General features: G+C 46.3%; 1 protein-coding gene across 1 annotated transcript in view; it reads right to left on the bottom strand.

Moving 5' to 3' along the window:
- BRMS1L (BRMS1 like transcriptional repressor) overlaps positions 1-20,177 on the bottom strand; it is a 78,939-nt gene that overhangs the window by 48,052 nt on the left and 10,710 nt on the right. Inside the window, exon 4 of the mRNA XM_077262686.1 lies at positions 2,463-2,542. Within this exon, the coding sequence (XP_077118801.1) occupies positions 2,463-2,542 (80 nt within the window). The remainder of the gene's footprint in view (positions 1-2,462; positions 2,543-20,177) is intronic.

The following is a 20,177-nucleotide window of genomic DNA, read 5'->3' on the forward strand; positions in this document are numbered from 1 at the left end:
CTTATCCCGTATGGAAGGGGATTGCAGAGCAGCTGTGCAGCAGGTTAGAGCTGTGCCTGGGGTAGTTAGCCTCCATCCACCATCCCCTTACAAGGGGGTGGAGAGGAACCGTCCGCCTCCTTCAATCATCCGCTTTTTTCAGTGGTGAGGGGCTGCACGGACGCCACGATGGAGGGTGCCTCTGAACATCCAAGGCTATGACCTGGTGGGCAGGGCAAAATGTCCGGCAATAGGCCTGAGTGCAGAGGAGGATACGTGAAGGTGACAATCCATGTGCTCGTCTGTTAAGGGAAGTGGGGAGATAGGGCGCCCTTGAAGGGGCACATCGCCCTTAAAAAAAAAAAAAAAAAAAAAAAAAAAAAAAACAGCCCAGGCAATGGCATTCCACGTCGCAGGAGACGAAGAGGCGACACTCTCCGTGCTCGCCTGTTGTAGGTTCGGGGACATTGGAGCCTTGAAAGGTTCCGTCGCCCCTTCATCCGGGTTAAAAATAAAAAGTAAAAATTCAAAAATAAATAAAAGAAATTCTGGTCTGAATAGCAGACCCTGTGTGCCTCCTATGGACACTAAGCTTGAACTGTGTCTCTGGAAGCCAGCAGGAGGGTGTATACTGCAGGGGAGGAGCTAACTTTTTTTTGTCTCAACTTAGTGTCAGCCTCCTAGCGGCAGCAGCATAACACCCATGGTTCCGTGTCCCCCAATGTGGCGAAGGAGAAATCTATATTTAAAAACAAAACCTTGTGTCCCTGCAGCAGGAGCCTCTGCCCACTGCAGCAGGACACAATGATTGGTAATCCCCAACCCACCCCCTTTATTAGTCAAAAATGGAAGAGAACTGCAGGAAACGAGCCAGTCTTCTCTGAACAATCTGTAAATGTGTGGAGCTGAAATACTGACATGTGAATAAGGGCTTAGAAGCAGTGCAGGGAATTCAAGGTTTCTATTGTACTACTTACAATAAGAGACCCAGCGATCTTCTCAGCTGTCACAGAGTACAGGATAATCATCCCCACAAGTTTCCGTCACATTTCAAGCTGACCAGTCCTCCATGTTCAGTCCTGCACGTTAATGTCAGCTCTCCCCTTATATTAAGTGGGTGCAATAGGTAGCCAATTCATTGTGATAATTCTGGTAATAAGCGGAGTGGTCGGTGAATGATTACTTTCAGTTGCTGGCTTTATAAAAATAACTAGCTATGGCACAAAAACTAAGTGTAACATGGCAAGAAAAGAAATATAATGTAGAGGAGCTGCCCACTGTTACATAGCACAGGCTCCCACAATCATCTGTAATCTGCAGGGGAACTCATTATCAAGCATTTACTTGCAGTATTGCCAACGTCGCCTCTCAATGAAATGGAATGTGTGGAGCAGACAACTTCTTAAAAAGGGGAGTACTCATCTTCACTAGTGCACTGCTCTCCTGCATCCCAGCTGCGCTCCTGAAGATTCACAGTTCAGACCAGCGGCATGGTTCAGCTGTTGGTCCCAACTGTGTGGTCTCCGATGCAGAAGCAGCTTTGCCTGTAAAGTATGGGAGAGGGGCAAAAACACTGAAGGTTGGATCCAGCACTAGCAAGTTTTACAGCAAAGTGGAAGCATGTGCTAACCCTAACCACACCCCTGATTTGCAGTTTCTGTGTACACTGTCTGAAAACTGCCAATCAGTGGTGGGGGAGGTGTTCTACAGATTAGTTGGACTGCCTGGCACATGATCAAATAAATAAGGCAGCACACTGTAGCGCTAAAATATGCAAACATGAAACTTGAAAGTTAAACTGCATTACTGCACTAGAAATATGAAAAAATGAGAGCGTTTAGCGCATAAAATGGCCAATTTAGGTGTACCTGGTAGCCACATTAGGGCATCTCTCGTATACCAGGTCCTACGCTTTCCTTTCCTCGCTGAAAATAAACGTCTTCATCTGAATGGGTACCTGTGAAACCTCTTTTTGAAATTTGCCTGGCACATGAAGCCTAGTCCTGCAATAATAATCTCCTGCTGATAAAATACTGATTGTAACAACCGCTTTAAGAATACTCATTTCTGAACCCATTTCCTTTAGGCCATGTTCACACGATCCTTTTTTTTTTTCAGGTCCTGATTTGGAAAACCCGCAGTGCAAAACTGCACTGCTGATTTTCCTGCAGTTTCTTCTGCAGATTCCTCTGCGGGTTTTCAACAGCACTTTCCTATTGGTGCCTGTTGAAAACAGGAGCTGAATCCGCAGAAAGAAGTGACATGGTACTTCTTTTTTTCTGCAGGCAAATCCTCGCGGATTTGCCTGAGAAAAAAAGGATAGTGGGCACAGCGGTTTTTGTTTTCCATAGAGTAACATTGGACTGTACCCTGCATGGAAAAAGGACCTGAAAAAAAAAAAGGATCAAAAAAAGGATCGTGTGAACATAGCCACAGAATATACACCTTTCACATATGATAAGAACAGTGTTAGAGACTCTTACCTCGCAGTGTTGGCGTGCAGCTTGGATCTCACAGTCATGTTTGTTCTTTACAGACTCTAAGCATAACTCCCGGTAAATGCCTTAAATAAAAAAACCAAAAAGGAACGGAAAACCAAATTATGATTTTCATGTGATGACAAGAATTACTGATCAGTACAAACAAAAAAGCTTTACTCAGTCTAAAATGCTACCTGTACATGGAGGGGAAGGCTCGGGGAAAACATTGTATAGAATGATAGCTGGGGGATACTTTAAAAAGAAGAAAAAAAAATTATCCTGATTAATTTCATAATTCATATAGACAAAAGATGGAGCACAGTTTCTTTTACCAGGGCTCCAACTTCTCGTTTCTGAAATATTAAGACAAATAATACAGTTTTGTCTGCCGGTAGCCACCACCAGTGGCACTTACTGAAGACAAAATTAAAATAACAGTTGCATTATTGTACACAGCAGGATTCCCCTAGCGTCCGCTGCAGGCAGTCACATCATTACTGGGGGTTGTAAATTTACGAGGTCATGCAGTGTTCTGCTTTCATTGCCTGTGCCTGGCACTTCAGTTTGACTTAATGGACCGAGCTTCAAACAAAATTCAGCTTTTGCCAAAATTGAAGATATAGGAATCTAGCTGTAAGTAAATAAAAAAAACAAAACACACAATACAATAAAATTTCAACTACTATTGAGCAATTGGTTTCTTTACAAGACCGTACACATTAAACACGTCCAGATTACAGCAGGATCAGTGTAATATGTATCGAGTCAGAGCTCAGGCCTCCCTGCCCAGACAATGGAAGAAAGATGGAACACTATCCTTTTCAACATGTCTGATCCTAGATTTCGCCCCAAAATAAGCTTCTTCCAAGTGTAGAGTTTTCGCGCTCCACAAAATAAAGGAAAAAAATAGGGATTTTTGTGTACTCACCGTAAAATCCTTTTCTCCGAGCCATTCATTGGGGAACAGACCGTGGCTGTATGCTGCTGCCACTAGGAGGCTGACACTAAGTGATACAAAGAAATTTAGCTCCTCCTCTGCAGTATACACCCTCCTGCTGGCTCTCAGCTAACCAGTTCAGTGCAAAAGCAGTAGGAGATCAATAACACATAAGCATATAGCAGGTCACATTATATATATGAGCGTATAGCATGTCAAATTATAAAACAAGCACAAGCTAATAATAGGGTGGGAGCTGTGTCCCCCAATGAATGGCTCGGAGAAAAGGATTTTACGGTGAGTACACAAAAATCCCTATTTCTCCTTTGCCTCTTTGGGGGACACAGACCGTGGGACATCCCAAAGCAGTCCCTGGGTGAGGATAACATCAGATCAGGCCCTGTGTAACCGCTAATTACAAGTTCGCTACCGCGGCCTGCAGAGTCCGCCTTCCCAGACTCACATCTGTGGAAGTCTGAGAATTATAGCGCTTCAAGAATGCATGCGGAAGTGGACGAACCCGCAAATTTGCAGGTGTGCTTTGCAGACGCCTGGTTCCTAGAACCCAAGAAACCTCAATAGAGAGGGAGATAGATGTCAGCCTAACACAGAAGGACTCCTGGATGGTGTAACGAATCCACCAAGCTAACATGGCCGATGAAACGGCTAAACCCTTCCTGTAACCGTCAGGAAGCCATTCTCTTACCGTGAAGTAGTCCAAATAAAGTGTCCAACCTTCGGAAGGAAGCCGTCCGAGACGTACCTACTCATATACATAATATGGGGAACCCATTCCGTTTTGTGGAATGGTGCCGAAAGAGATGAGAACGATGCCCTCATAACTGTGGGAATACAATACCACCTTGGTAACAAGGGACGGGGATGGCCTGAGAGCAACCTTGCCTTGATAGTAACAAGGGAAAAAAGTCTGAAAGAACAGAGCGGCTAGCTCCGAAAACTCGTCAGGATGAGGAGATCGCAGAGAAAAAAGGGCGACCTTCCCTGATAGTAAAGTCTGTCCGGATCAAAAGGAGTCTACTGTAAGACTCCCAGGACCATTAAGGTCCCAAACATCTAACGGTATGCGATAGGGAAGAACCACATGTGAAGACTTCCTGCGAAGAAGTCCATATTTGCAGTTTTGTTGCAATAAGACGGAAAAATACTAGTTCCGCAAATGAGAAAACCTGATCTTCCTGCTTCCGAAAAAAATCTTGGAAGTATTGGAAGAGGGGTTATGGAAACTGGTACCATGGAAGAACCAGAGCATGCACTGCGATGGCTTTTGGATCTGGAGGCCGAACCATTAACTGGAGTACGTTCAGTCTGGACGCCATCCGACCTACATCTGGAGTGCTCCAGAGAATACAGATCTGATGGAAGACTTCCGGGTGAAGTTCCCATTCACATGAGGCGGGACCCTGACGGCGTCTGCCGCCCAGAGTTCTACTCCTGAGATGTGTAGTGCCGAGCTCACCGAATGATAGATTGTAGCCCAATAGAGAATGTGAGGTACCTTGGCCATGACGCCTGATCGTGGGTACCTGCTAGATGATTGACGTATGGCACAGATGTGGGATTGTCCGATTGAATCGGATGGGGTGACCTGCAAGAAGGCAGTGGACGTACTGAAGAACTAGATCCCCAGAACAATGATCAGGAGAAGAGGACTGGCATCGGTAGTCACTAATAACCATTGAATCGGGAGAAAGGATCTCTCCTGGATGAGCAAGGAGCTAAGAGACTACCCTCTGAAAGCCTGTTTGACCTGCAGAAAATGAGAGGAGAGAAGAAAACCGCTTCCATTGTTGTCACAAATTTTCCAACGAATGGAATGAGGGGATGAGTGAAGAAGTGCGCGAGCTCCCTGTTGAAGGGCCACGGCCTTGTCTCAAGGGAGAATCACCAACCTTCTGGAAGATTCCAGGATCATTCTCAAAAAGGATATCTGCTGGGCTGGAAATGAGGAAAAACTTGTCTAACTTTAGCTGCCAGACCAGGAGAGAGAGAGGGCATTGCAAGAGATATAGATGACTCCGCGCAGGGCTGGAAGAGCGGCTAGAAAGTCGAGCACATAGGGCAGGAACATGACAGCCGTCATAACCCTTACGAACACTCAGTGCGGTAGCAAGGCCGAAGGACAAGTTCGTGATTTGAAAATGCTGTTCGCGAAAGGGAAAGCGAAGGAATTTTTGAAGAGGGGAAAACACAGGAATGTGAAGGTAAGCATCCCGAATGTCGATGGATGCCAGAAACTCCACCTTTTTCCGTTGAAGTAATGGCTGAGAGGAGGAACTCCATCCGAAGAAGGGGGACCTTGTCAAGCTTGGTAGAAGTTTGAGGTTCAGGGTCGGTCTTACTTTTTGGTCCCTTTTTTGGAACTAAGATCCCTTAGATCAAGACTGTCCTGGTCAACTCATCCACTGCTGGTTGGGTCTATAGGAAACATACGATCCTTTGTTCCTGCGTGGGGAACACTCCCAACTTCTCACCGAATAACCGATCACTCTAGTAAGTAATGTCAGAGGCCTTTTGAACACAGAGTACGCTTCCATTCTGTGAGCTATAATGTCCTTCTGAGTGTAATGGCATTTGCTGCTGACAGCGCCGCGAAAGTGGACGCATCCGAGAGGCGTGAAGCAGCTAGTCTCCTCGCTCAAGAAATTTGATTGACCAGCTGTACCATCTTCGGGAGAATGTTACTGTTAGAAATCAACATAGTTAAGGTCTCTGACCAGGAGACCATTGCTCTAGCAACACATGCAGCGGCTAAGGAAGGGTAGAGCGCTGAACTGGAGGTCGCAAGATGGAACAAACCAGATTTGCTATCTGACAGTCCATGGTATTTTTAATTGATGACCCATCAGGCAGGGATACTGGTAGGTATACCACAGGAGATTCTACCCCGTTAATATACCAAGTGGCAGAATGCGCAGCTGCATGCAGAAGGTCAGGAAAAGCCCTCTCTTGCTATCGCCGCTCTCTTTTGATGGTGCGGAGTTAAAATGATGAACCCTCAACCCACCATCCTCTTAACAGGGAAGTGGAGAGGGATCGTCTGCCTTCTTGCATCAGGGGGGTGTTCGGACGCCAAAAAGGGAGCCTCTGTACATCCACAGAGTTAAGGTCCCTGGGTGGACAGGGCTGGTTGTCCGGCGTCAGGCCTGGCTACAGAAGAGGATACATGGAGGCGACACTCCATGTGCTCGTCTATTGATGGTGTGGGGAGATCGGTGCCCTTTAAAAGGACCCGTCACCCCTAAGAATCAGACCAGGCATGGCATCTCACGTCTTAGGTGTGGCCTATTAATAAAAAACAACAACATAATCACGTTCCTCCATCATGTTCTCATACACTTTATGCAGTTAATAGCCTCTGTGTCTGTACTGTTACATACTTAGGCTGTTAACTGGTTCATGCAGCTTTACATGAACACCCGAGCCTTACACTATGGCTGGTCCAAATAACTAAAGCAATTGTTACCATCCACCTCTTGTGTCTCCCCTTTTCCTCATAGATTGTAAGCTTGCGAGCAGCAGGGCCCTCATTCCTCCTGGTATCTGTTTTGAACTGTGATTTCTGTTATGCTGTAATGTCTGTTGTCTGTATAAGTCCCCTCTATAAGTTGTAAAGCGCTGCGGAATATGTTGGCGCTATATAAATAAAATTATTATTATTATTATTATTATTAGGTGGGTATACGTGGAGGGGACACCCCACGTGTTTGTATATTGGCTGAAAAAGGATACCACGCTTGCAGAGGTTTCTGTCCAGTAGATCGCTTATCCAGACACTCCCTGTCCGGGTGAATGGCAAATGCTCTGTGAGGGAGTTTAGTCTCCTTATGAGGGACACTGATCTAGAGTAGAACCGAAGTCCTCGTCAATCTACAGAGATCCTTTTCTGAAGTTCTGGAGTCCAGAACCAAGGCAATATCCGATCAATATTCAGAGACTTGATCTCAGCAAATCATTGTTGAGGAATCAGGTAATGAAACTTCCATTTTCTAGGCGCGTGTACGTTTCTAGACGCCTGTACGTTTCTAGACGCCTGTACGTTTCTAGAAAACTTGCGGCTCCTGCTAGCCGACTGCTCACATGAAGGAAAGGGACCATCTATATTGGTCCTGCGAACTCTCCGAGCCACAGAGGGTTCACTGAGGGATTCAATCTCTTGGTCAGAGAATCCATGGGTTGCGGCAGTGACGAAGCCCACTCAGGGAACTAGGTACGCTGGGATAAGCTGAAATTGGCAGCGGAGGGCTCCTGAGCTCATTTAGACTAGAGTGACTGGCTTCGGACTGGTCATGTGCCTTTAACCCCTTTCTGACCTCGGACGGGATAGTACGTCCGAGGTCAAATACCCCGCTTTGATGCGGTGAGCCTGCATCAAAGCCGGGACATGTAAGCTGTTTTGAACAGCTGACATGTGCCCGCAATAGCGGCGGGTGAAATCGCGATTCACCCGCCGCTATTAACTAGTTAAATGCCGCAGTCCTTGAGACCTCTATGGTTACTGATCGCCGGTAGCTGTGAGCGCCACCCTGTGGTCGGCGCTCATAGCACACCTGCATTTCTGCTGCATAGCAGCGATCTGATGATCGCTGCTATGTAGCAGAGCCGATCGCGTTGTGCCAGCTTCTAGCCTCCTATGGAGGCTATTGAAGCATGGCAAAAGTAAAAAAAAAAAAAGTAAAAAAAGTAAAAAATAAAAAAAATATAAAAGTTTAAATCACCCCCCTTTCGCCCCATTCAAAATAAATCAATTAAAAAAAAAATAAAAAATAAATAAATAAAAAAAATCAAACCTACATGTATTTGGTATCGCCGCATTCAGAATTGCCCAATAAATACAAAAAAAAAAAAATTAACCTGATCGCTAAACAGCGTAGCGAAAAAAAAAAAAATTTGAAATATGACAATAACGTTTTTTTGGTCGCCGCGACATTGCATTAAAATGCAATAACGGGCGATCAAAAGAACGTATCTGCACCGAAATGGTATCATTAAAATGCCAGCTCGGCACGCAAAAAATAAGCCCTCAACCGACCCCAGATCATGAAAAATGGAGACGCTACGGGTATCGGAAAATGGCGCAATTTTTTTTTTTTTTTTTTCCTCGCAAACTTTGGATTTTTTTTTCAACACTTAGATAAAAAAAGAACCTAGTCATGGTAAGTGTTATGGTTCTCAATGGCAAGAGAACATAGCCCAGCAAACATAAGAACTAGCTCTTGGAAGGATGGAAACTAAACTGACCATGAACTAAACCTGCCGCACAACTAACAGTAGCCGGGTAGCGTAGCCTGCGTTTTATCCCTAGACGCCCAGCGCCGGCCGGAGGACTAACTAATCCTGGCAGAGGAAAATATAGTCCTGGCTCACCTCTAGAGAAATTTCCCCGAAAGGCAGACAGAGGCCCCCACAAATATTGGCGGTGATTTTAGATGAAATGACAAACGTAGTATGAAAATAGGTTTAGCAAAATTGAGGTCCGCTTACTAGATAGCAGGAAGACAGAAAGGGCACTTTCATGGTCAGCTGAAAACCCTATAAAAACACCATCCTGAAATTACTTTAAGACTCTAGTATTAACTCATAACATCAGAGTGGCAATTTCAGATCACAAGAGCTTTCCAGACACAGAAACGAAACTACAGCTGTGAACTGGAACAAAATGCAAAAACAAACAAGGACTAAAGTCCAACTTAGCTGGGAGTTGTCTAGCAGCAGGAACATGCACAGAAAGGCTTCTGATTACAATGTTGACCGGCATGGAAGTGACAGAGGAGCAAGGCTAAATAGCGACTCCCACATCCTGATGGAAACAGGTGAACAGAGAGGATGATGCACACCAGTTCAATTCCACCAGTGGCCACCGGGGAAGCCCAAAATCCAATTTCACAACAGTACCCCCCCCCTCAAGGAGGGGGCACCGAACCCTCACCAGAACCACCAGGGCGATCAGGATGAGCCCTATGAAAGGCACGGACCAAATCGGAGGCATGAACATCAGAGGCAGTCACCCAAGAATTATCCTCCTGACCGTATCCCTTCCATTTGACCAGATACTGGAGTTTCCGTCTGGAAACACGGGAGTCCAAGATTTTTTCCACAACGTACTCCAACTCACCCTCAACCAACACCGGAGCAGGAGGCTCAACGGAAGGCACAACCGGTACCTCATACCTGCGCAATAATGACCGATGAAAAACATTATGAATAGAAAAAGATGCAGGGAGGTCCAAACGGAAGGACACAGGGTTAAGAATCTCCAATATCTTGTACGGGCCGATGAACCGAGGCTTAAACTTGGGAGAAGAAACCCTCATAGGGACAAAACGAGAAGACAACCACACCAAGTCCCCAACACAAAGCCGAGGACCAACCCGACGCCGGCGGTTGGCAAAAAGCTGAGTCTTCTCCTGGGACAACTTCAAATTGTCCACTACCTGCCCCCAAATCTGATGCAACCTCTCCACCACAGCATCCACTCCAGGACAATCCGAAGATTCCACCTGACCAGAAGAAAATCGAGGATGAAACCCCGAATTACAGAAAAAGGGAGACACCAAGGTGGCAGAGCTGGCCCGATTATTGAGGGCAAACTCCGCTAAAGGCAAAAAAGCAACCCAATCATCCTGATCTGCAGACACAAAACACCTCAAATATGTCTCCAAGGTCTGATTCGTCCGCTCGGTCTGGCCATTAGTCTGAGGATGGAAAGCAGACGAGAAAGACAAATCTATGCCCATCCTAGCACAGAATGCTCGCCAAAATCTAGACACGAATTGGGTACCTCTGTCAGAAACGATATTCTCCGGAATACCATGCAAACGGACCACATTTTGAAAAAACAGAGGAACCAACTCGGAAGAAGAAGGCAACTTAGGCAGGGGAACCAAATGGACCATCTTAGAGAAACGATCACACACCACCCAGATGACAGACATCTTCTGAGAAACAGGAAGATCCGAAATAAAATCCATCGAGATGTGCGTCCAGGGCCTCCTCGGGATAGGCAAGGGCAACAACAATCCACTAGCCCGAGAACAACAAGGCTTGGCCCGAGCACAAACGTCACAAGACTGCACGAAGCCTCGCACATCTCGAGACAGGGAAGGCCACCAGAAGGACCTTGCCACCAAATCCCTGGTACCAAAGATTCCAGGATGACCTGCCAACGCAGAAGAATGAACCTCAGAAATGACTTTACTGGTCCAATCATCAGGAACAAACAGTCTACCAGGTGGGCAACGATCAGGTCTATCCGCCTGAAACTCCTGCAAGGCCCGCCGCAGGTCTGGAGAAACGGCAGACAATATCACTCCATCCTTAAGGATACCTGTAGGTTCAGAATTACCAGGGGAGTCAGGCTCAAAACTCCTAGAAAGGGCATCCGCCTTAACATTCTTAGAACCCGGCAGGTAGGACACCACAAAATTAAACCGAGAGAAAAACAACGACCAGCGCGCCTGTCTAGGATTCAGGCGTCTGGCGGACTCAAGATAAATTAAATTTTTGTGGTCGGTCAATACCACCACCTGATGTCTAGCCCCCTCAAGCCAATGACGCCACTCCTCAAAAGCCCACTTCATGGCCAAAAGCTCCCGATTCCCAACATCATAATTCCGCTCGGCGGGCGAAAATTTACGCGAGAAAAAAGCACAAGGTCTCATCACGGAGCAATCGGAACTTCTCTGCGACAAAACCGCCCCAGCTCCGATTTCAGAAGCGTCGACCTCAACCTGAAAAGGAAGAGCAACATCAGGCTGACGCAACACAGGGGCGGAAGAAAAGCGGCGCTTAAGCTCCCGAAAGGCCTCCACAGCAGCAGGGGACCAATCAGCAACATCAGCACCCTTCTTAGTCAAATCAGTCAATGGTTTAACAACATCAGAAAAACCAGCAATAAATCGACGATAAAAGTTAGCAAAGCCCAAAAATTTCTGAAGACTCTTAAGAGAAGAGGGTTGCGTCCAATCACAAATAGCCTGAACCTTGACAGGATCCATCTCGATGGAAGAGGGGGAAAAAATATATCCCAAAAAGGAAATCTTTTGAACCCCAAAAACGCACTTAGAACCCTTCACACACAAGGAATTAGACCGCAAAACCTGAAAAACCCTCCTGACCTGCTGGACATGAGAGTCCCAGTCATCCGAAAAAATCTAAATATCATCCAGATACACAATCATAAATTTATCCAAATAATCACGGAAAATGTCATGCATAAAGGACTGAAAGACTGAAGGGGCATTTGAAAGACCAAAAGGCATCACCAAATACTCAAAGTGGCCCTCGGGCGTATTAAATGCGGTTTTCCACTCATCCCCCTGCTTAATTCGCACCAAATTATACGCCCCACGGAGATCTATCTTAGAGAACCACTTGGCCCCCTTTATGCGAGCAAACAAATCAGTCAGCAGTGGCAACGGATATTGATATTTAACCGTGATTTTATTCAAAAGCCGATAATCAATGCACGGCCTCAAAGAACCATCTTTCTTAGCCACAAAGAAAAAAACGGCTCCTAAGGGAGATGACGAAGGACGAATATGTCCCTTTTCCAAGGACTCCTTTATATATTCTCGCATAGCAGCATGTTCAGGCACAGACAGATTAAATAAACGACCCTTAGGGTATTTACTACCCGGAATCAAATCTATGGCACAATCGCACTCCCGGTGCGGAGGTAATTAACCAAGCTTAGGTTCTTCAAAAACGTCACGATATTCAGTCAAGAATTCAGGAATCTCAGAGGGAATAGATGATGAAATGGAAACCACAGGTACGTCCCCATGCGTCCCCTTACATCCCCAGCTTAACACAGACATAGCTTTCCAGTCAAGGACTGGGTTATGAGATTGCAGCCATGGCAATCCAAGCACCAACACATCATGTAGGTTATACAGCACAAGAAAGCGAATAATCTCCTGGTGATCCGGATTAATCCGCATAGTTACTTGTGTCCAGTATTGTGGTTTATTGCTAGCCAATGGGGTGGAGTCAATCGTTTCAAGAGGCTCCAAATCATACCCACAGCGTTTGGCAAAGGACCAATCCATAAGACTCAAAGCGGCGCCAGAGTTGACATAGGCATCCGCAGTAATAGATGATAAAGAACAAATCAGGGTCACAGATAGAATAAACTTAGACTGTAAAGTGCCAATTGAAACAGACTTATCAAGCTTCTTAGTACGCTTAGAGCATGCTGATATAACATGAGATGAATCACCGCAATAGAAGCACAACCCATTTTTTCGTCTAAAATTCTGCCGTTCACTTCTGGACAGAATTCTATCACATTGCATATTCTCTGGCGTCTTCTCAGTAGACACCGCCAAATGGTGCACAGGTTTGCGCTCCCGCAGACGCCTATCGATCTGGATAGCCATAGTCATGGACTCATTCAGACCCGCAGGCACAGGGAACCCCACCATAACATCCTTAATGGCATCAGAGAGACCCTCTCTGAAATTCGCCGCCAGGGCGCACTCATTCCACTGAGTAAGCACAGCCCATTTACGGAATTTCTGGCAGTATATTTCAGCTTCGTCTTGCCCCTGAGATAGGGACATCAAGGCCTTTTCCGCCTGAAGTTCTAACTGAGGTTCCTCATAAAGCAACCCCAAGGCCAGAAAAAACGCATCCACATTGAGCAACGCAGGATCCCCTGGAGCCAATGCAAAAGCCCAATCCTGAGGGTCGCCCCGGAGCAAGGAAATCACAATCCTGACCTGCTGAGCAGGATCTCCAGCAGAGCGAGATTTCAGGGACAAAAACAACTTGCAATTATTTTTGAAATTTTGAAAGCAAGATCTATTCCCCGAGAAAAATTCAGGCAAAGGAATTCTAGGTTCAGATATAGGAACATGAACAACAAAATCTTGTAAATTTTGAACTTTCGTGGTGAGATTATTCAAACCTGCAGCTAAACTCTGAATATCCATTTTAAACAGGTGAACACAGAGCCATTCCAGGATTAGAAGGAGAGAGAGAGAGAAAGGCTGCAATATAGGCAGACTTGCAAGAGATTCAATTACAAGCACACTCAGAACTGGAAAAAAAAAAAAAAAAAAAAAAAAATCTTCAGCAGACTTCTCTTTTCTCTCCTTTCTCTGTCAATTAATTTAACCCTTTGTTGGCCGGTCAAACTGTTATGGTTCTCAATGGCAAGAGAACATGGCCCAGCAAACATAAGAACTAGCTCTTGGAAGGATGGAAACTAAACTGACCATGAACTAAGCCTGCCGCACAACTAACAGTAGCCGGGTAGCGTAGCCTGCGTTTTATCCCTAGACGCCCAGCGCCGGCCGGAGGACTAACTAATCCTGGCAGAGGAAAATATAGTCCTGGCTCACCTCTAGAGAAATTTCCCCGAAAGGCAGACAGAGGCCCCCACAAATATTGGCGGTGATTTTAGATGAAATGACAAACGTAGTATGAAAATAGGTTTAGCAAAATTGAGGTCCGCTTACTAGATAGCAGGAAGACAGAAAGGGCACTTTCATGGTCAGCTGAAAACCCTATAAAAACACCATCCTGAAATTACTTTAAGACTCTAGTATTAACTCATAACATCAGAGTGGCAATTTCAGATCACAAGAGCTTTCCAGACACAGAAACGAAACTACAGCTGTGAACTGGAACAAAATGCAAAAACAAACAAGGACTAAGTCCAACTTAGCTGGGAGTTGTCTAGCAGCAGGAACATGCACAGAAAGGCTTCTGATTACAATGTTGACCGGCATGGAAGTGACAGAGGAGCAAGGCTAAATAGCGACTCCCACATCCTGATGGAAACAGGTGAACAGAGAGGATGATGCACACCAGTTCAATTCCACCAGTGGCCACCGGGGAAGCCCAAAATCCAATTTCACAACAGGTAAGTATCTATGAACTCGTAATGACCTGGAGAATCATAATGGAGGGTAATTTTTAGCATTTAGTGAACCTAGCAAAAAACAAGTGTGGGACTGCACTTTTATTTTGCAATTTCACCGCACTTGGAATTTTTTTCCCGTTTTCTAGTACACGACATGCTAAAACCAATGATGTTCAAAAGTACAACTCGTCCTGCAAAAAATAAGCCCTCACATAGCCATATTGACGGAAAAATAAAAAAGTTATGGCTCTGGGAAGGAGAGGAGAGAAAAAGGAACACAGAAAAACAGAAAATCCCAAGGTCATGAAGGGGTTAAGCCCAGACGAGGCAATACGGGTCCTGCGCCTTTAAGCCCAGACGAGGGAATACGGGTCCTGCGCCTTTAAGCCCAGACGAGGGAATACGGGTCCTGCGCCTTTAAGCCCAGACGAGGGAATACGGGTCCTACGCCTTTAAGCCCAGACGAGGGAATACGGGTCCTGCGCCTTTAAAACCAGGGAATACTGGTCATGTGCCTTTAAGACTAGGGAATACTGGTCGTGTACCTTTAAGACCAGGCTGGAGATACAGGACATGCGTCTTTAAGCACAGGGGGAAGATGCAGGGGAAGAAAGCAGTAGGTGAGAAGCGCCAGAAAAGGTGGGCAAAGCCGCCTTAGCGCGCCATAGTGCGGGCGGGGCTTCCGGGATGCGGCCTACACATCAGCCGAAGCCGGGGGGGCTACATTTTTGCACCCGGCCAGAGCTTTACCTCAGGGAGGTGGGCCACAGGGAAGCGGAGGCAGCCTGTCAGCATGTGAATATCCCACTGCAGAGGCCCATAGCCGACTGGATCCACTCACCATGGGTGCGTGTCCCGGCATGGAGCCGCCGCGGATGACTGGGTTTCAGCGCCAAGGAAAGTGCGCGTACTCTATTGTTCTGCTGCAGGTCAGGTGTTGCAGCGTGGACGGTGCAGGGATAAACCTCAGTCCACCATCTCTTTGTTAGGGAGGTGGAGAGGAACCGTCCGCCTCCTTGTGCCATCCGCTTTGACAGTGGTGGGACAGTGGGGGCTGCTTGGATACCATAGACAGGGCGCCTCTGTACCCAGGGCCAGTTGTCCGGCATTAGGCCTGGCTGCAGAAGAGGGTACGTGGAGGCGACACTCCATGTCCGTTGAAGGTGTGGGGAGATCGGTGCCCTTGAAGGGACCAGTCGCCCCTAAGAATCTGCCCAGGCGTGGCATCCCACGTCACAGGAGAGGATACGGAGAGGAGACACTCTCCGTGCTCGCCTGTTGATGGTTCGAGGAGATCGGAGCCTTGAAAGGATCCGTCGCCCCTTCGTTGTAGAAAGTAAAATCAAAAAATGTAAAAAGGTAAAAATAAAATAAAGAGTTTTGGGTCTGAATAGCAGACCCGTCCGTGTGCCTCCTACGGACACTAAGCAAGAACTGGTTAGCTGACAGCCAGCAGGAGGGTGTATACTGCAGAGGAGGAGCTAACTTTCTTTGTATCACATAGGGCTCCTTTTCACTTGCGAGAAATACGTGCGAGTCTCGCATGTTAAAACCAAGCTCTGGCGCCGGCATTGCAGAGCGTAGCGTGCGGCTGCATAGCAATACATGGAGCTGCACGCTCCACTCCCAAGTGCCGGCGCCAGAGCTTGGTTTTAACATGCGAGACTCGCACGTATTTCTCGCAAGTGAAAAGGAGCCCTTAGTGTCAGCCTCCTAGTGGCAGCAGCATACACCCACTGTCTGTGTCCCCCTAATGAGGCGAAGGAGAAACATACATTTATGTCAGGAGTTAAAGCGTTCATCCTGAGGACTGCCCAGATATCTTCACAAAAACCACCAGCGGGCATGGGAGAGACTATCTCCAGGAGAACAATCAGTCCGTAAATCAGACACCATTAGTCTAATATGCATGGGGGGCTTTAAAGGGAATCTGTCACCTCATTTCGGAAATAAACTGCGGCCACCAGCACCAGTGGCTTAAATACAGCATTCTGTAATGCTGTAGATAAGCGCCCGATGTAACCTGAAAGATAAGAAAAAAACCAGGTTATATTATACTCACCCAGGGGTGGTCCGGGTCCAGCACCTCCCATCTTCATACAATGACGTCCTCTTCTTTGCTTCCTGCCACAGCTCCTGCACAGGTGTACTTGAGGGCAGAGCAAAGTACTGCAGTGCGCAGGCGCTGGGCTTCTCGGACCTTTCCGGCGCCTGCGCACTGCAGTACTTTGCTCTGCCCTCAACAGGGCAGACAAGGTACGCCTGCGGCGGAGCTGCGGCAGGAAGCAAAGAAGAGGACGTCATCGTATGAAGATGGGAAGCGCCAGACCCGGACCGCGACGCCCATTGGGCCGGACCGCCCCTGGGTCAGTATAATCTAACTTGTTTTTCTCATCTTTCAGGATACATCGGGGGCTTATCTATAGCATTACAGAATGCTGTAGATGAGCCCCTGATGGCGGTTTATATACAAAATATGAGGTGACAGATTCCCTATAAGATTTGTCTTCAGGTTTACATACGGGTTTTTTTTTTTGCCCTGAAGTCGGCACATTCAAGAGAATTACATTTGTTGGGGATTTCTTTATTTTCATTGGTTACACTGGCATTAAAAAAATAAATAAATAAATAAAAAATAGAATTAGACATACCGGTAATTGGGTTTCTAATAACCAACCATGACAGCACATAGGAGGATGTCATCTCATCCCAATAGGGACAGGAAACACAAAAGAGGTCAAATAGCCCCTCACACATCCTCTCTAGAGTGTTATTACAAAAGGACCACAATAGTATGAACGCTTCAAATTATATTATTACTGGATCCAAATAGAAAGGAAGTAATTGAGCAAGGGAATTAATTACCCGTGCTGTCATGGTGGGTTATTAGAAACCGAATTACCTGTAAGTCTAATTCTATTTTCTCTAATAGCACACAGGAGGAATACCAAAAGACTAATGCCTAGAGAGGGACAACCACTTGGAGAACTTTTCTCCCAAAAGACAAATCCTTAATGGATGTCAAGTCAAGCCAAGCCTGTAATGTTTGGAAAAGGTGTAGACTGATAACCAGGTAGCAGATCTGTTCAATGGAGACGCTGGCTTTCTCAGTCCAGGAGACCGCTACTGCTCTGATGGAATGAGCTGTGAACTTCTGTGGGAGGTGAGAAATTCTGAACATGGTAGGTTTCAGTAATCGCCATTTTTATCCAGTTGGTCTTAGAAGCTTTCTTCCCCTTATTTGACCATACGGTTGAACTAATAAATTGCCTTTCCTCCACTCCCTTGTCTCATGGAGATAATGAAGGACCACTCTCCTTACGTCAAGAGAAAGGAATTCTTCCTACGTCTTGTTCCTTGGATTCTGGCAAAAGAAAGGTAGAATTATCTCCTGATTCTTATGAAAGTCTGAGACTAACTTAAGTAGAAATGAAGGGTCAAGGTGGAGCACCAGTTTTCCAATATCCTCAGGTAGGGCACGTTTATTGAGAGAGAGAGCTTGTTGTTCACCCACCTGCCTAGCTGTCGTGATTGCCACTAAGAAAGCAGTTTTCCATGATAGCTTGTCTAGTATTATTGATGGCAGAGGCTCAAATGGTGGACGTGTCAACCCCTTAAAGACAATATTAAGGTCACAGGAGGGGACTAGATTGACTGGTCTGGGGAGTAGGCAAGTGGCTGCTGTCAAATCTTTGCACCCAGGGATGTTCGGCCAGACTCTTGTCTAAGTAAGAACTCAATGCCGCCACTCGAACCTTTAGGGTACTGGTTCTGAGACCCTTCTCAAGGCCTTCTTGCAGGAAATCCAGGATCTGGGCAGTGTTGAGAATCTGATTGTATCATGGTGTGCACCAGAACAAACGTCTTCCAGGTCTTGTGATATATGGCGTTTGTTACAGACTTTCTACTCTTTTGAATGTTCTTAATGACTTCTTCTGAAAGACCTTTGGCTATTAAAACTGAGAATTCAGAAGCCAGGCTTCTAGATGTAAATTCTCAATGTCCGGATGGTAGATTGGCCCTTGGTGCAGGAGATTCCTGACTGCTGGAATCAGGGGACCATCTACACACAGGCTAGTTATGGTGCCAAACCAGCTCTTTTTCAGCCAGAGTGGTGCTACCAATATTACTCTGGTCTGCTCGATCCTTATCTTCTGTAGAGTTTTTGGCAGAACAGGAACCGGGGGAAAGGCGTATGCCAGATTGAACTCCCACTGGTGGACAAAGGTGTCCACACCTATGCAGGTGTCGTCTGGGTTCAATGAAAAATATCGCGCTACCTTTGCATTTTGACATCAGGTGAACACGTCGACTTCTGGGCAACCCCACTTCTTGGTCAAGATGAGGTAGGCCTCTGAACTCCGACTCCACTTTCCTGGGTGAATCTCTTTTCTACTCAAGAAGCTAGCCCATATGTTGGCTGTTCCTTTTATATGGAGAGCTGACAAAGGAGATTTTCCTCGGCCCAGGAGAATATTCTTGCCGAGATACTCTTCAGGTCTTCGTGCCTCGTGTTTACCTGGTGACAGGGGTGCGCGACCTCAGTAACATTGTCTAAAGATTTTCACCTTGAGGATTTCTTCCACTGCCTTCAGCTCTCTGAAATCAGAAGATTGTCTGCCGATTTCGGCTAACCAGCGACCTTGGAAGGAGCTCTGGGAAACCATGGCAGCCCATACTCTTTTGCTGGCATCTGCCTCTATGGTCATCAGTGGGTCCTGGATCCAAGGGACTCCTTTGATCAGGTTCTTTTGGTTGTTCCACCAAGATAGAGAGGTTTTTAAATAGGTAGGTATTGAAATCTTCCTGTACAGAGACTTTGGGGATCCATCCCAATTTGCCAGAACATAGATATTAAGGGTTCTGGTGTGTGCTTGGGCCCTGGTCACTGTCAGGATGCAGGATGTCAGAGCCTATAACGGATATGGCGAACCTCATTGAAATTGATTTCTTGCTCCGTTGGATGTTTACCCGTGACTTCAACTGGATCTGCTTCTCTCTGGGCTAAAAGGATGTTTGTTTTTCAGAGTCCAGTAGAACCCCTAGAAACGTTTTCTTTGTGGATGGAACCGTATCTGACTTCTGTTGGTTTACTAGCCACCCCAGAAATGTCAGATTCTGGGTTGTTGTCAGTAGATGCTCCCGGAGTAATAGTACAGAGAGAGCCACCAGCAGGAAGTCATTGAGATGTGGCATTATGCAGATCTGCTGACCTCCTATGTGAGCCATGACCTCTGACAATCTTTGTAAAGATCATGGCGCTTTATTCCAAACGGGAGAACATTGAATGAGTAATGTATTATCTGCTTCCCCTGGAAACTTCCGATAGTTTGGATGAACCGGGACACGATAGTATGCGTCATGCAGGTCGATTGTAGCCATGGCCAAATCTTTCCTTTTCAGGGGAACTGTCGATCTGATGGATTCCACCTTGAACCTCCTGTATATGATGTATTGGTTCAGGGGTTTCAAACTGATTATAATCCTGTAAGACCTGCTTTGTTTATTAAGAACAGACGGGAGTAGTGCCCCTTGTTCTTCTCATCTCTGAAACTAGTGAAAAAACCCATGTGCAAGCAGGTCTTTTAGACCAGAATTCAAGGTGTTCTGTAGCCCTTGTGAAAAGAGTTAGGTTACGAGGCAAACCCTATCTTTATTCCCCTTTAGGACCCATGGTTTGTTGCACACTTTTTTTCTACTGTGGATGGAATCCTGCAATGTGACCCCCCACCCCCGTCCCCCACTTTCCATTTGGTGTCATTGATTATTCTGACGCTAACCCTGGGAGAGAAATAAATTCCTGACCTGGCCACCATTGTGGTAGCTGTACCTTCCCATTATCCCTTTACTTCTATACTACGAAGGTTGGTCCTGAGGGGGCTGAAACAACCTC

Source organism: Ranitomeya variabilis, chromosome 1 (genome assembly GCF_051348905.1).
Source record: "Ranitomeya variabilis isolate aRanVar5 chromosome 1, aRanVar5.hap1, whole genome shotgun sequence".
Lineage (NCBI taxonomy): Eukaryota > Metazoa > Chordata > Amphibia > Anura > Dendrobatidae > Ranitomeya > Ranitomeya variabilis.